Genomic DNA, 14,882 nt, shown 5'->3' with positions numbered 1-14,882 from the left:
GCCTAGGCTGCCTAAATGGTAGTGCCGGCCCTGCATACCTGGTTCACCATGTGTTACTCCAGTTCTGTGATGGTATATGGTTATGATTAAATAGTGGAGTTACACTAGCATGAAATTAGAGTAATACAGTGGTGAATCAGTCCTTGTGTTTTTTAGAGTTATGTAATCCCACCTGTTGTGCACGATGCTCTATTTTCCCTCAAATGTCTGGTGATTGCCATCTGAGTAAGCGAGCATTTTCACAAGCCACAGTGGGATTTCTGTGACAAATTGGATAGCTCCCCTCTAGCTACACATGGGATCTGCCTTCTAATTTAGAAGACAATGAATCTTTCACATGTCCTACTTATAAAAGTCACTCTCAATCATTTTTCAAGCTTGAAAAGAAAAAGTTAGACTTCAAAGGCCTTCTGTAGTTTGCAAGCACTGTGCTTCAGTGTTCAGTTTTGCCCAGCGAGTCCAGGATCAAATGATATTTTTAAAAAGTTAGGTACATTTTCTATAACTATTATAAAAGTATCCCTTGTAAAGTAAGCAAGTGTTCATTAAAGTTAATGCCTATTGAGATTTCCTCCACCTCAATAGCATTTTACCAAGAAGCAAGACATTACTGTACAAGGGGACTAAATGTTTCAATCGGAAAGCAGAGACAGTTGCAAAGAGAAGTAACCACGTACTGCAGTGCTTAGTAAGCTGTTAGGAAATGAAGTCACTTGCCCTTATTATAGTGACATGGTTGGAGAGAATCCGTCTGTTCAGAGGCTATCAATGGTGCTGAGCTACTGAGTGCAACTGGTGTATTTGAGCTGGAACTAAATGTTCTTTTGTGTCTAGAAGCTAAATGAGAGCGCAGGGACTTAGTGGATAAAATACAGGAACTTTACCTTGAGGACTGTGATGTAAGGCTAATCTACAACCCAAATGACATGAGTTTGCTGCTGTCGTCCCTGGTGACCAACAAATTTGAACAGGCAAGTTTTATAGAGACAGTAAATAGAAGTTTATGGCTGAAAATCTAACCATTGGTACACACACAATTCACAGCGAGGTTGATGGGAGATATGTGTGTGAGTCTGAGGGCAGAATTTGGTCCTGTAACAGATATTCTAGCCTCCCCGTAACTCCTGCAGTGCCTATGAGCACCACTAGCACTTGAAATATGAAGCCTTCCTTTAGTGATGCTAAAAGCATATCAAGTTTGTTTCTGGTGCAAGGGATTCAGCATCTTATCAAAATCAAGAGTTGGAGAGATTTTAAAGCTGGGTTTTTAATTTATTTGTGAAAAATATGCTACCTCCAGTTATGTTTGTTTCAAGAAACCACAAAGTTGTATGTGCATGGCCTGATGTAGGCACTCTTTAGTGTTTAATAAGTCATTAGGTTTGGTGGATGAGACCACATTCACTTGTTTATGGTTAGTGAGCCTTATCTGAAACCTGCTGTACTCAGTAATTCACCACAGTATGTCTTATTTATGTACAGGTATTCTAGGATAGGGTGAAACTGAGTAAATTTTTATCTTGAGAAAAGAGATCTTTCTTTCTCAGGGAAGCATGCAGATCACTTTTGAACATGTAGCCTGATACAGAGAATTTCAGCTTCATCACTACTAGTCTTTAAATGCAATGTATACAGATTTTATCTCTTCTAATAGATGATCTCTGTATATAGTATTAAATATATTAACTCTAGTGGGATTCATTTGCACAATTTCTTATCGATTCTTTCAGAAATAACTTTTAAAATGCAATCTTTTTCATGCTGCTATATTTTTGCCTTGTTTTGCCTTGCAGAGTCAGTATTTCACTACTGTAAAGTATGAGAAGTCAGCCTCTGGTGTTGAAAGCATTTCTTCTGGGGAAAGAATTTCTTTCATTTAGATGTGGAACTTGGCACTTCCTCTTTCAGTGTTAAAGCATTGTTATTTTTCTTAAATGGAAGAAACATTCACAAAACAAAAATTGCAAGCCAACTGAGATTTCTGACCAGATGGAAATGGCACAGATTTCCTGTTTGTGTTATTTCTTGCCATAAGCATTAAGTACAGGTCAGATCATGCACTATAATTGTCACTAGAAGTTTCTTTGCTTGTGTGGAAAGCAAAAGTTTTACCTCATCATTCCTTCCAGGTAATATTATTTTGTTTTGTTTTTATCGCAGCTTAATACTAACAGGGAAATTTAACAGCTAAAATTTCCTGACAAACATTGACATAAGCAGTAAAATTACTATATGGTAAATCTCAGTTTGTGCAAACTTCACCAGGTTTCCTGTTGAATTCAGAACTGAGGATCTTTCATTTTTGCAGTGCATAAAAGAAATTAAAACCAAATTGTCAATATTTTTGCTTTTTTCGTAGAGGCTGAGCATCGTGGTATTTTCATTTTTAGCCATAAAACATATCTTATTCTTTATTGTAGAGGGTAAATTCTCTAGTGTGAGCTACAGATGCATTTTTTTCACAGTAATTGATCGTGGTGAGTGATGTGTTCCTGGTTTCAATTTTTCAGACCTCAGCAGTAACCCAGCGGATAAGTCCCTGCTCTACGCTGACCAGCAGCACTGCCTCGCCACCAGCCAGTAGTCCCTGCTCCACCCTCCCTCCAGTCAGTACAAATGTTACAGCCAAGGATTGCAACTATGGGGCTGTTACCAGCCCTACATCCACTCTGGAAAGCAGAGATAGTGGTATCATAGGTGAGTAGTGTTCTCTCTCTCTCTCTCGCTCGCTCTCTTTCCCCCCATCCTACCCCCAAATACTAACCTAGGCAATGATTCTGAATGATTCTGTGTATTTGTTTAGCAGGCACTGCATGAGAGTAAGTTTTTGGGTCTGTCTTCCTGCTATTAAACAGGACATGTTAGCGTGATTCAGATTTATACCATTTAAGTGGGTGGGAAGGATTGTTTCTTTTCGAGTGCTGGTCCCTATTTGTATTCCACACGTAGGTATGCATGCACCGAAGAGTGGAAAATCTTGCAAGTAGTGTCCATTGTTCTGTGCCTGCGCCCTGGATCTCCTTGTGTTCAGCACCACTGCTGTATGGGGATGTACAGATTGACCGATTCTCCAGTTCCTTCTTACCACGAAATGGCCTGAGTCAGAATTTTCTGAAGCTAGCCTTGCATTGTCTTCATCTCTGTCAATATAACTGTATATAGCTTATTGATGTTGTATAGTGTTTTATAATATTTTATTCATTAGTGTAGCTTAGTTTTCCCCACCCTGGGGACCCATCCCCCCTTTGGGAATAGGACTGTGTCCAGAATTCCAGGATTTAAAAACTGCATCTGTTGTCCTCACTCCTTCTCAATTAGTGACATCACCAGCACTGCCTTGGCAAGACACATATCTCCACCAAGTGCTGCATGTGTCACTCTTTCCCACTCCAGACCTGAGAGGGATGAAAGCTCTGACAGAGGAAGCACCTCACAGAGAAAGCCTTGAGACTTTCTTCATCTCATGTCTTGGCATTTGGATTGGTGTCAGACCTAGAGTGTTCATGTTTGGAGACCTAATAGTTCATAATCACAGCAGGAAAGATTCTACCAGAAAATGTTTAGAGCCCAGCACAGATACAAAAATGTGACTCTGCATCCTCCGGAATCAACCCGCGATCCAGCTTGTAATCTGCTAGCCATCTTTTACCTGTATCTGCATCCACACCCACAGCAGCAAGCCGTCTCACAAGGGCTAGCAACGGGATGTGGGGGGCAGGGTCTTGCAGTGTGAGGGTGGGGACTGGGGGTAAGAGGCATTGTGGGGATGGGGGTCTCGAGGGGAGGGCAGAGAGAAGGGATGTCACATTGCGTGCTGCTCCTGGAGGCTCACGAGCAATGGCAGATGGCAGCGGCAGTGTGTGATGCATCACAGTGGGATGGAGGGGTGGGGCACTGGGGCCCTGCCTGCTTCAATCCCCGTGGCTGGGCCCTCCTGCCCAGGAGCTGGTGTGCCGGGAGCCAACGGGCTGGGAGTGCTGCTGGGCCAGGCCATGGTGGGAGTGCTGATGCTGCCCAAGGGGCCCGAGCTGCTGGACAGGGAGCAGCATGGTGAGCAGGTACTGGCCAGCCCTGACTCTCACCTACCCCCAGCTGCTGGCCACTGGCCCTGAGTGCGTTGTGCCCCCTGGGATGCCTCCACTAGTGAGTAAAGTCCTGTGCAGTTGTATCTGCATCCGATCCACAATCAGCAAAAATGGTCTGTGAATATCTGCAGATTTGCAGGGCTCTAAAAACGTTATCTAGCCAAATGGAAGCAGTTCTCTGTCTGGGCACAACAGAACCAGTGTCATCAAGAAGGATGTTGGTCAATTGTAGAGAGAGACCCAAAGAGCTCAATCTATTTAACTTAACAAAGAGGAGGATAAGGAGTGACTTGATTATAATCTATATCTACATGGGGAACAAATATTTAATAATGAGGTCTTCAGTGTAGCAGAGAAAGATATAACATGATCCAACGGTTGGAAATTGAAGCTAGACAAATTGAGACTGGAAAGAAGATGTACATTTTTGACAGGGTAATTAATCATTAGAACACTTTACCAAAGATTGTCGTGGATTCTCTGTCACTGACAATTTTTAAAATCAAGATTTAATATTTTTCTAAAAGATCTGTTCTTGGAATTATTTTGAGGAAGTTCTGTGGCCTGTGTTATGATTACAATGGTCCATTCTGCCCTTGGAATCTACTTCCTCATTTTCAAGACATTGGGTCTTTCTCTTAGCTTGCTGTGGGTCTGCCTATCAGCAATTAGTGCACTCTAGTCTCAATAATTAGCTATTCTATATTTCATAAAGAGAAAGTATTGCTATCTGTTGCTATAGCAGAGTGAGCAGGGGACAAGTGATAACTTCTCAGAGTCTTTCTAACTCTATCCTGCTTTCCAATCAGTTGGGGTATTTCCCTTCCCCAGATGGGGTGAGGACCTATTCCACTAGAGCACAGGTGAGCTCAGAAGCATCTCTTTGAGTTGTGCCTATGCTGGACATTTGTAAGGCAGCAACCTAGAATTCCATCCACACTTTCGTGAAGCATTTTGCTTTGGTCCAAGCCTCTAATGCTGTCACAGCCCTTGGAATTGTAGTATTACAGACATCTATACCATCTGAATCCTCGTACGTGCCTCCTATTTCAGTACTGCTTGCCTGTCGTCCGTATGTGTAATACACACAGAGATAAGCACTTGAAGATCCAAGGAGCAGGCATAGATAAGCGAACACTACTTGTAAGATTTTTCCAGTGTCTGTCACACACAACGCGTGTGAGTTATTGTGCTAATTTGGTAGCATAGCTGGCTTGGGGGTCCAGTAAGGATGTGAACAAGGTAAAGATGGTAGATCTTGGTGCTAGACAGTAGCCTCTCACGTAGGAGAGAGGCCCATGTCCTCCTAGTTAACGTAAGTAAGTTTAGATAAGTGAACAAAAAACAAATCCTGTTTTTCTGCCCCTTTCTTCCCTCACTGGCAGTTGATCTATGGCCATCATTACAAGCGAACTGTCAGTGTCCTAGGACCCCAAGCACATTTTCAAGGTGCAGATCTTCTGTTTGTCATCCCCTCCTCAGAGGTTCAGCCACCTGCCCATTCCTTAGAATTAGTGCTGACTCCTCAGACACCCACCCCCTGTCTATCCCACAGCTTAAACGCACCATCTCCCAGAACTCCAGTTTTGCCTATTTTGAGCCCACAGTTTGTCTTCTCAAGGGACATATGAATAGTGTAATACATATAACACAAAGACAGACTTTGCACAGGATTCTAAAACCACTGCTATTTACTTAGTTGCAAAAGAAAGACACAGACTGACACAAAAATAATAAACCCTGCATGCATTTCCTTGCCTCCATTTCCTTATCACTCCAGAGCACTCTTTGGGCTGGGGTCAGAGTTATCTGGGACTGTCCCAAGTCTTGCTGTAGCGCATCACTTATGTTCTGAAACATGGTACCTTCTCTGGTTGTGACCAGTCTGCAGTTAAACAGGATACTCACCTCTGTCCCACTATGAAAGTAAACCGTCTGGGAGCCTCTCTAGTTATATCTCTCACCACCAATACCTTTGTCTCTTTGTCCTACTGGTAACTTTCCACTCTCTACTTCCCCCTTCCTGGAGATAAGTAGGAGGAAGTATCTGCTCCTAGGCAGCAGCCTATCCATTGTCATTTAGATGTTTCCACCTGAATAGACAGTGGTTGAGTTCTAAGGACCCACCATTGTCCCTCGTACTAAATGCTTAAAGGTTTCTCAGCAATAGTGAACACAGAGACAGACATTTGTGACTCAGCAATTGCCATAGTAACAACTGCATAATAACTTCATAATATCAACCAGAATCCATATATTGTACAAAGCTTCCTCCAATCATCACAGTTGCATTAACCTTCCTAGCCTAGCAGTGTTGTGTCTCATATTTTAGAGTAATTATGAGAATTGCCTTGGGGCAGAGGTGTTCTGGTTTCATAAGCCCATGTCTTTTCCTCCCAACAACAGCCTGAGCCTTCCCATGAGACAACTGCTTCTCTCACCTTAAATACTCTTTCTGTTTTAGAAGGAAATAGTTTCTATTCAGTGTATCCAGCCCCAGTGTTTGGCCACCGCAAGGACAGTATTAGCAAGGGGACAGTCCCTTGGACTGCGGAGTTTGCATGCCCCATGGCTGATTCTCTGTATCCCATACCTGTGACTTTTCTGAACCTTTAGGAGAGCAGGCTTCCACTTGTGCTCCCAAAAGTCTATCTAGTTTTCTTTAGCTCAACCACTGGCAAGACTTGCCTCAATGAAGAACCAGGATGACTTTAACACAGAATTGCATGGTTGCGTCCCTTGCATGTATCTGTCTAGCAGATTTTTAGTGACTGTTTCATTAGTGCCCTCTGCATATTGCAATACATGTTTATGTGGGAGAACTTCGAATGCAAATGTGTATATTTTATTTCAACTCAACACCTGCAAAGACGCAGTTGGAGGAAAAACAATTTCTATGTAAAATCAGATGGGATGTTTCTAGCTCAGTAGCTCTTTGTCATGTTTCAAATATTGTATATTCTTCCTGCTAAGGGAATTCTTTTCCCTTTCAACCATCTATATATTAAAAAACAGGTTCTAATTTAAGAAAGTTAGTTTTCCTAATCATTGGTGTTTTGCATGGTTGGTCAGGAAACCTGAGTTTAATTTCAGCTCTTCCACTTCCCAGAACCATTGTTTGTATTACTTTTGCTTGCACATTCTTGTAATGAAAATTTAAAAAGTACTCTGAGTGATGTATCACTGTGGGTTACTGAACTTTAGATGGAGTTACTGCACAATCACATGTCGTTATCTATTCCCAGTGCTTGATAGTCAGAATCTCAGTCTGTCCAATTGCAACATCCCTGTGAAGTATTGTTGTGCTGGAGTCTCACGGAGTGTCCTAGTCCATTATCAGACCTGTCAGTTAGGACCAATTTGAGCACTCAAGGAATTAGAAAGCAGTGGAGCTTGCAAAGCACCAGTGTGGTGTGTTTTCATCAGTCTTTGTGGCAACCGATGTGTGCTTCTATGTGCTATGTCATTTTCATTCTCTGTAGTGGTTCCATCCATCCCCAGATGAGAGTGAGTTGCAAAATCCAACGTGAAGGTGATGAAATTGCACATTGCCACAGGTGGAGATGTTCATCTCAGAGGAATAGGTGAAGTCTCTTGGTCAAGTGGAGGTGTTTCTCACCACTGTGGCAATCTGTATGTAGATGAGTAGAGCAGTGAGGCATCTAAAATGATCCTAATATGCCACATCACCTTGATGATCTGTGAGTTGATGCCCTTAGTCATTGATGAGGCTAATAGGTTGGAGAGTTTAGCAAAGTTTTTTCCATCGCCTACCAACAAGGCTTCAGTTTTTCATAGGTTGACTTTGAGTCAACTGTTTTTCATAGAGCAGGCTGCAATAATGGGATTTTTCCCCCACACAAAAAAGTTGCAGGAAAAATCCCTTTAAGAAATTTTCTGGCAGGAAATTCCAGTTTTCCCATGGAAAATTTTGACAATTGTGGGAAAGCAGTAAAAAAGTGGAAGGGGAACACCTTAAAAAGTGAAGGTGTCACTTTCTCTCTTCAAGTAACACTTTCAACGCTTTCTTACTATTTTCTCTCCAACAAAATTTGTACAAAATGTAAGGAAATGGGTTTTTCCCTACTTTTTCATATTTTCCAAATAATAATTATTAAATATTTAGCAGGAAATTTTGAACAAGGTCTAATTTTTCCATATATCTGCTATTTTCTCCCAGGCAAAGGACATTTTGGGAATTGATATTTTTTCATTAGCATATTGGTGAGACCTGTGTCCGTGATGTCTCATAATCACTCTGAGAGGCATAGTCTACATGAGTAACAGTGCTCTGGAATTATCTTTAGTACAGAATGTAACGGATAGAATGCTCTGCAGACAGGAATCAATCCCCTCCTCACCCAGATCAATCTGTTCACTGATGCAGAGATACCCCCAAGTCAAAAGGTTCCACATACTACTTCAAGAGTGTAAATCTGGAGAGCTAATGTATTGAGAGAATTCTTTTTACAATTTAATCATATCCTTCTTCGCCCTTATTCATGACTGGAAAAGACCTACATATTTCCCTAGAGGTCACGCATTTCTCGAGTTTTAGACTCGCCTCTGATTCCTAAATTGGTGAATAGATCTATTATCTCATTTCTGCCCCACCTCAGGCCGATATATTACTTTTATAATATTTACGGAAGACTGTAGATTATTTCCTTGTTATCACATTATCATATATGATTCTTGTAAAATCTCTTCATCTCAATGCCTTGATGTGTTAATTTCAAATGAAACAAGGCGATACAGTCATGAGGACATTATTGGCAGTCCATTACTTCTTAATAATGCCACTGACATGCATTACCATTGTATCTCGTACTTACACAAAATACAGTGGTTCCTAAATGATGTTCCAGAGAGTGGCTGGTCACATGTTACTTGTTTCCAGCTGCTAAGTCACATTAAAGACATCTAACCATAGAATCAATTCTTGCCTAATATTACTTTTTCACATAAACAGACGATGTAGATGCCTTCGGGAGGTTCTCTTTGTGATCACAAATTGGAGGATGAGCAATTGACAGGATAATATGTATCTCTATTAAGATATGGTCCACACTATGTCAAAGGTCATTACTGAGGGTCTGCCTTAAGCCAACAAAGCACAAGAAATACACCTCTACCCTGATACAACGCTGTCCTTGGGGGCCAAAAAATCTTAACACGTTCTAGGTGAAACCTCATTATATTGAACTTGCTTTGATCTGCCGGAGCACACAGCCCTGCCCCCCGGAGCGCTGCTTTACCCATGATCTATCCGAATTTGTGTTATATCGGGTCACATTATATCGGGATAGAGGTGTAGATAATCTTGTTATAGTTAGAATGGTAACACCCATTCTTTCATGCCTTCTGTGTATATATATCTTCCTACTGTATTTTCCACTTCATCCATCCAATGAAGTGGGTTTTAGCCCACGAAAGCTTATGCTCAAATAAATTAGTTAGTCTCTAAGGTACCACAAGTACTCCTCGTTCTTTTTAATCAAGGCTGCAACTTTTTGTTGTGCTTAGCTATTATTATATGGTGTAAGGAAATCTGTATGTTCTTATACTTTCTCTCACCATAAAATGTCTAGGCATCTTTTAAAAGGCATGTTATCCATGTGCTTTGATTATCTCTGCGGCCCCAGTTGTCAAACTTAAAGTGACACATTTTCTTTTTATGCACCTAAATATCTGATTTTAGGAACTTATATAAGGAGCCTAAGTAGGCACTCAGGTGCCTAAATCAGCAATTCAGTGCATAAAATGGAACTTAGGCACCTAAGGAGGGATGTAAATGCCTAGTTTTAAGTACTTATGTTTATCAGTTGGGCCACATGTAACTGTTTGTTCCACCTGTGCTCTTTAAGTTCAGTCCTGTCTGCTTTCCTTGTTTACTCCTTATTTCTGCATTTTTTAGATTGTGCTCCTCAGGTTTTACATGTCTAATGGGTGTGAATAAATGACCATCTCGTGCTTACTGAGCCCCTGAATAAATTATATTGCTTGTATTAGAGTAGGTTACTTTGAAGTCTTATATTCTCCAGAAAATACAAGGTTCAGTCTGTTTAGCCTTTCAATATAGTGAATGTTCTTTAAACGCAGAATCCTCCCAGTTCCAGCCCTCTGCACCTTTTTCAGGACTTTTCTGTTCATCTGTTCCTCTGAATATCTGTTTTGAAAATGGAAATCCCTAATCTTTTCATGTAGATGAGTATTGGTGACGAGCCTTGTATGGTAATAATATCACACTTACTGGGAAAGGGTCCAGTCCCACACTTCATATGAAGGGAAACAGCCTATTGATTTTCAACCCACCTCCTCCCATTCAGTGGCCAGTTTATCTAAGTAAGAGATGTAGGTTGACATAGCAGAACCTCAGAGTTCTGCACTCCTTGGGAATGGAGGTTGTTTGTAACCCTGAACAAAATGTTATGGTGTTTGTTTCAAATGTTTACAACTGAACATTGATTTAATACAGCTGTGAAACTTTACTGGGCACAAGCAAAATGCTGATTTTAACTATCTTAATTTAAATGAAACAAGGACAGAAACCATTTCCTTTCCTTGTCAAATCTTTTTTTTTTACTTTATATTTTTTAGGACTTTACATTTAACACAATACTGTATTTGCGGGGAGTGGGGGTTGGTTTGTTTTTGTTTTTGGTCTCTGTTGCTGCTTGATTTCATATTTCCAGTTCCAAATGAGGCGTGTAGTTGAATGGTCAGTTCGTAACTCTGGTTTTCGTAACTCTGAGGTTCTGCTGTACCTCAAAATTGTATTATGTCCTTTATTGCTATATCCCAGCTTAGATTTTTACTACAACTATTAATTAGGATGGTGGCATAAAAAACTTTTAATTAGCTAAAATATTGAGCACATCTGGTAAAGACAAAATTTCAATCTTAATTTTGAATTTTCTTGGCTTTTGTCAGTTTAAACTAGCTCATTAATGTTTGTACATAGTTATTTTCTGGACCTGTTTTTTCTTTGTTTCAGAGTTGTTATAGTTTCTTATATGAATGGATATTTGGAGTCTCTGAAAAAACGCCAACAGATTTAGATGCTGATAGACCATAACAATTATATGCATATGTCTTTCATAGCGGCTAAGCCCATGTACTGAACTTACAAAAGTACAACCTATGATGTAACCATTTTTCTAAATAGCAACTTGATTCTTTTCTTCTAAAAGTCTCAGTGTCACTAGTCCATATTGCATGTTAATGACTTTCAGAATTTTTATTTAAAAAATACCTTGAGTGTGTTTTATGATGGACAGTGTTGTTGTAGTTGTGCTGGTCCCAGGATATTAGGGAGATGAGATGGATGAGGTACCATGTTATTGGACCGACTTCTGTTGGTGATTGAGCGCAAAAAAGCTTGTCTCTTTCGCCATCATTAAGTACAGCCACAACTGAGGGAAAGAACTGCATCCTGCAGTTGTAGGAAAAATGTCAGAGAAAGATTTATTTTTTCTGCTATCATAGGATGCCCAATTTTATTTCAGTTGCTTTTCTTATAGTAGCACCAAAACCCCAATAAACACAAAAATTAAGTTGTAAAGGAAAGGGGGAGACTAGGGGTGGGAGAGAGGGAGAGAGAATGCCAAAACCAGAGAGAGGAGCAGGTAATCTTTTTCTCTTGTGACCACTAACCCTTTTCATGAAGCGACAGAGTAGCTGGTGAAAATGTTGACCTGATTTTAACCCCTGACTAGTTTCCTGGGTTTTTTTTTTCGCTTGTTTGTTTTGTTTTTGCTCTCACAATATAAAAGCAGCCAACTGTTAATGTTCAAAGACTGCTGCTGATGAAAATCTGGTAACAGAATCATGTGCTTTTGAATTTCAAAATTTGAAATCTTGTACATCACATTCCAACAAGAAACAGACTTTTAAGGCTCAGCTACTAACACCTTAACTATGATAAAACACAGAGGGATTTCCCAACTATCTTATGCAAGACTACAAAATAAAATATAATTCTTCTCCAATGGAATCCAAAGTGTATCAAATTGGTAGCAGTCTGCTAGGGACATAGCATGCTTCAAGTCAGTGTTTCCCCAAATATTTTTCAAAACTACCGTTTTGTGTTTTGTCTCTTTCTGGGAAAAGTGACATTTGTGGCTGTGCTGCCTAAACAATCAGCTGTTGTGTGTGTGTTTCTTCCTTTAAGTAAGGCTCTGTGGTGATCTACAGTTTATTTCCTGTTTAGTTATTCAGTTTTCTTGAGTGAGATTTTGGTAAATCAGGTAGAAGAAATGCATATGACACTGAAATAGCTTGAAAAAAAGCCCATGAGCTGTGCACATCCTCTTGCAGTGCTGCAGCAATAGGGTGGATCTGTCTAATACCACGTAGGCAGTTGTCTCCTCTTAAATTTTGCAAGATTTTAAATGAAGAGCTCGAACACTAAGCAAAGGGCCCTCATTCCAAAAGTTATTCTGGTGTAGCAGCTTTCATGCTTGCTGTTCTTTATTTTGTCCTCTAGAATTCTTTATATCTAGTTGCATGTTGCTGCGGATAAAAATAGCTTTGATAATGAATTCATCTAGAGTGTGTGGGAAACAGGAGAGATTATACTGACAAGCTGGGTCTGTTTGGGAACAACTAAATATCTTAAGGACTAAAGAGACACTAAAACGACACTTCAGCATAAAGCCAGATTAAATATTTGTGTTGTCTTAGACCAAAAAAACCTTGAATAATTCTACTTTGAGATCAGTGTTTGTTTATGATCAATAAATTTCCTAGAACTGCACAATTAAATCCTTTTGAGCACCTCCGTAAAGGACCTCCATAAAGGAAACAGGTAGATATAAAGGATCTAATTTTGAAGATTGCTGAGCTTATGTACATTACTGCATCTGAATTTTGAAAGTGATGGCAGTGGTAGTTGTTATATAAAAAGAACAGTATCTATCAGGTATCTAATCAGACGTGAGGGGGAAAGAATCAGTGGGGTCATGGATTTGCTATCAAGTTAAATACAACACATATCACTAGAGAATACTGACTCATTTCTTTCAATACTAAATTTAAAAGCACAGCTTTAGTGGAAAGAAAACTGCATTTAATTTGTGTGTATTTATGGCATCATTTGTGGGAACTGTCAGGGTTGAGAGGTCTAAACAATCTACCATAAAACAAAAATGATTATTAACAAAATGTGTATAGTACTGTACAGTTACAAAATGTTTTCCAACCATAGATTAAGACACCATTCCTCCTACGAAGAGGTTGTTAGTCCAAGCGCTAGTTTTTGCATCTTCCTAACACTGAGTAATACCCTACTCCATGTGTAGTCCCATTGAAGTCAGTGGGGCTGCTTATGGAGTGAGGTATTACTCAACATGAGTAAGGATGGCAGAATCTGGTCCTTTAATAAAACAAATAGGTCAATAGATGAGAATAGAGAAATTGAGTGAGGGGATTATTAATAAGGAGAAGGGGAAAAGGAACGCTTGAAGGGCAGGGCTAGCAGGAGAGAGGAAGGGCATGTGGCATATGAGGATGGGGAGATTGTTCCAGGCGTCCAGCAGGATAGAAGGAACAAAGATGAGTGGGAAGAGAATCTGAATGAAGCAGTAAATTGAGTGGACTGGGCAGAAAGTTGCAAGAGGAAGAAGCAGTGATGCCAGCCCATGATTTTATCCTGAATATTGCAATGTTTGATGTTTTCCTTAAAGTCCCAGCTGTTGGGGACGTGTTTAGATGAGAAACTCAGCTTTCATTTTATAAAGGGCAATTTCTAGCCTTCCTGGTTGCAGATAAACACTTGATATCATGACCCAAGTTGTACTCTAAAAACCCCATAACCAAAGGGCAAATAAAAACCAGTCACATTTATTTTTGAAAATCTTGTGGTTTTTTAGACAATCTCATTATTTTTGTTGACATGACTCATGATTTTGGAGTTGACATTTCTGAAGGAGGAAGAAATTAGCAGAATTTTTGATGGTACAGGGACAAGTAATGCCTTTGATGCAGAGACTAAATCAGGAGAGTGATGCAGTTAAATCACAGAGAGAAAATTATATTTGTCTAAGTGACACCAGTAGCTGGGGTCATCCTTCTAAAATCCAAAATTCTCAGCCTCCCGTAATAAACGTAGGGTGTGGAGTCAGGTAGAGAGAGTAGAAAAATAGCACATGGGACTTATACACCTCTACAAATGCAACAACCTCTGTGTCCTGGATAATTTGATGGTGAATCACTGTACTGATGATTTTAACTCTGAAACAGCCCTTGGATTAGATTTTTTTTTTATTAAGGACATGTTTAAATAATATTTTATAGGATATTTAACTTTTCTTGATTGATCTTGTAAGAGGGGGTGCATCTTTGCTGCTGTCTTCTTGCCCTGCAGAAATTGTGCAGACTCCCCTAGATGTGCATTCACGTGCCTTTTAGTTGGGTTCCTGCCTCCGATACCACCTCAGTCCCTTGAAACAGTCTATTTACAATATATTCTGTGTTTTTGACCCGCTCATCAGGACCTGAGGGGAACAGAGGTCTCCCTTCTCTGAGGCCTTTGTGGGGATGGACTCAACTAGTCCTGTTCCCCCCTCCCTCCTGGCACTTCCTTCCTCTTCATCAGATTTGGGCTGATGGGCTAATTTACTCTGTATTCCATTCAGCCCACGAGCTGATTATCTGGTTATCTCAGTCAGCTTTCTCTGGGGGACTAATTGGTGTCAGAGTGCAGGCTCACCTGTTCACTCCCTGCACTCTGTCACAGATCCCCTTTAATTGCCCACAGAATTACTGACTCCTGCTTGAGGTTTGGGTTCTTGGTGC

At 40.3% G+C, this 14,882-nt stretch overlaps 1 protein-coding gene across 11 annotated transcripts in view; it reads left to right on the top strand.

Moving 5' to 3' along the window:
• TANC2 (tetratricopeptide repeat, ankyrin repeat and coiled-coil containing 2) overlaps positions 1-14,882 on the top strand; it is a 617,479-nt gene that overhangs the window by 456,170 nt on the left and 146,427 nt on the right. For all 11 annotated transcript variants that reach the window (XM_030541301.1, XM_030541300.1, XM_030541298.1 and 8 more), the window contains one exon: positions 2,511-2,697. In XM_030541301.1, the coding sequence (XP_030397161.1) occupies positions 2,511-2,697 (187 nt within the window). The remainder of the gene's footprint in view (positions 1-2,510; positions 2,698-14,882) is intronic.

This window comes from Gopherus evgoodei, chromosome 23, assembly GCF_007399415.2.
Source record: "Gopherus evgoodei ecotype Sinaloan lineage chromosome 23, rGopEvg1_v1.p, whole genome shotgun sequence".
Lineage (NCBI taxonomy): Eukaryota > Metazoa > Chordata > Testudines > Testudinidae > Gopherus > Gopherus evgoodei.
Note: the sequence above shows the minus strand (reverse complement) of the source record. Positions and strands in the feature narration are given on the sequence as shown.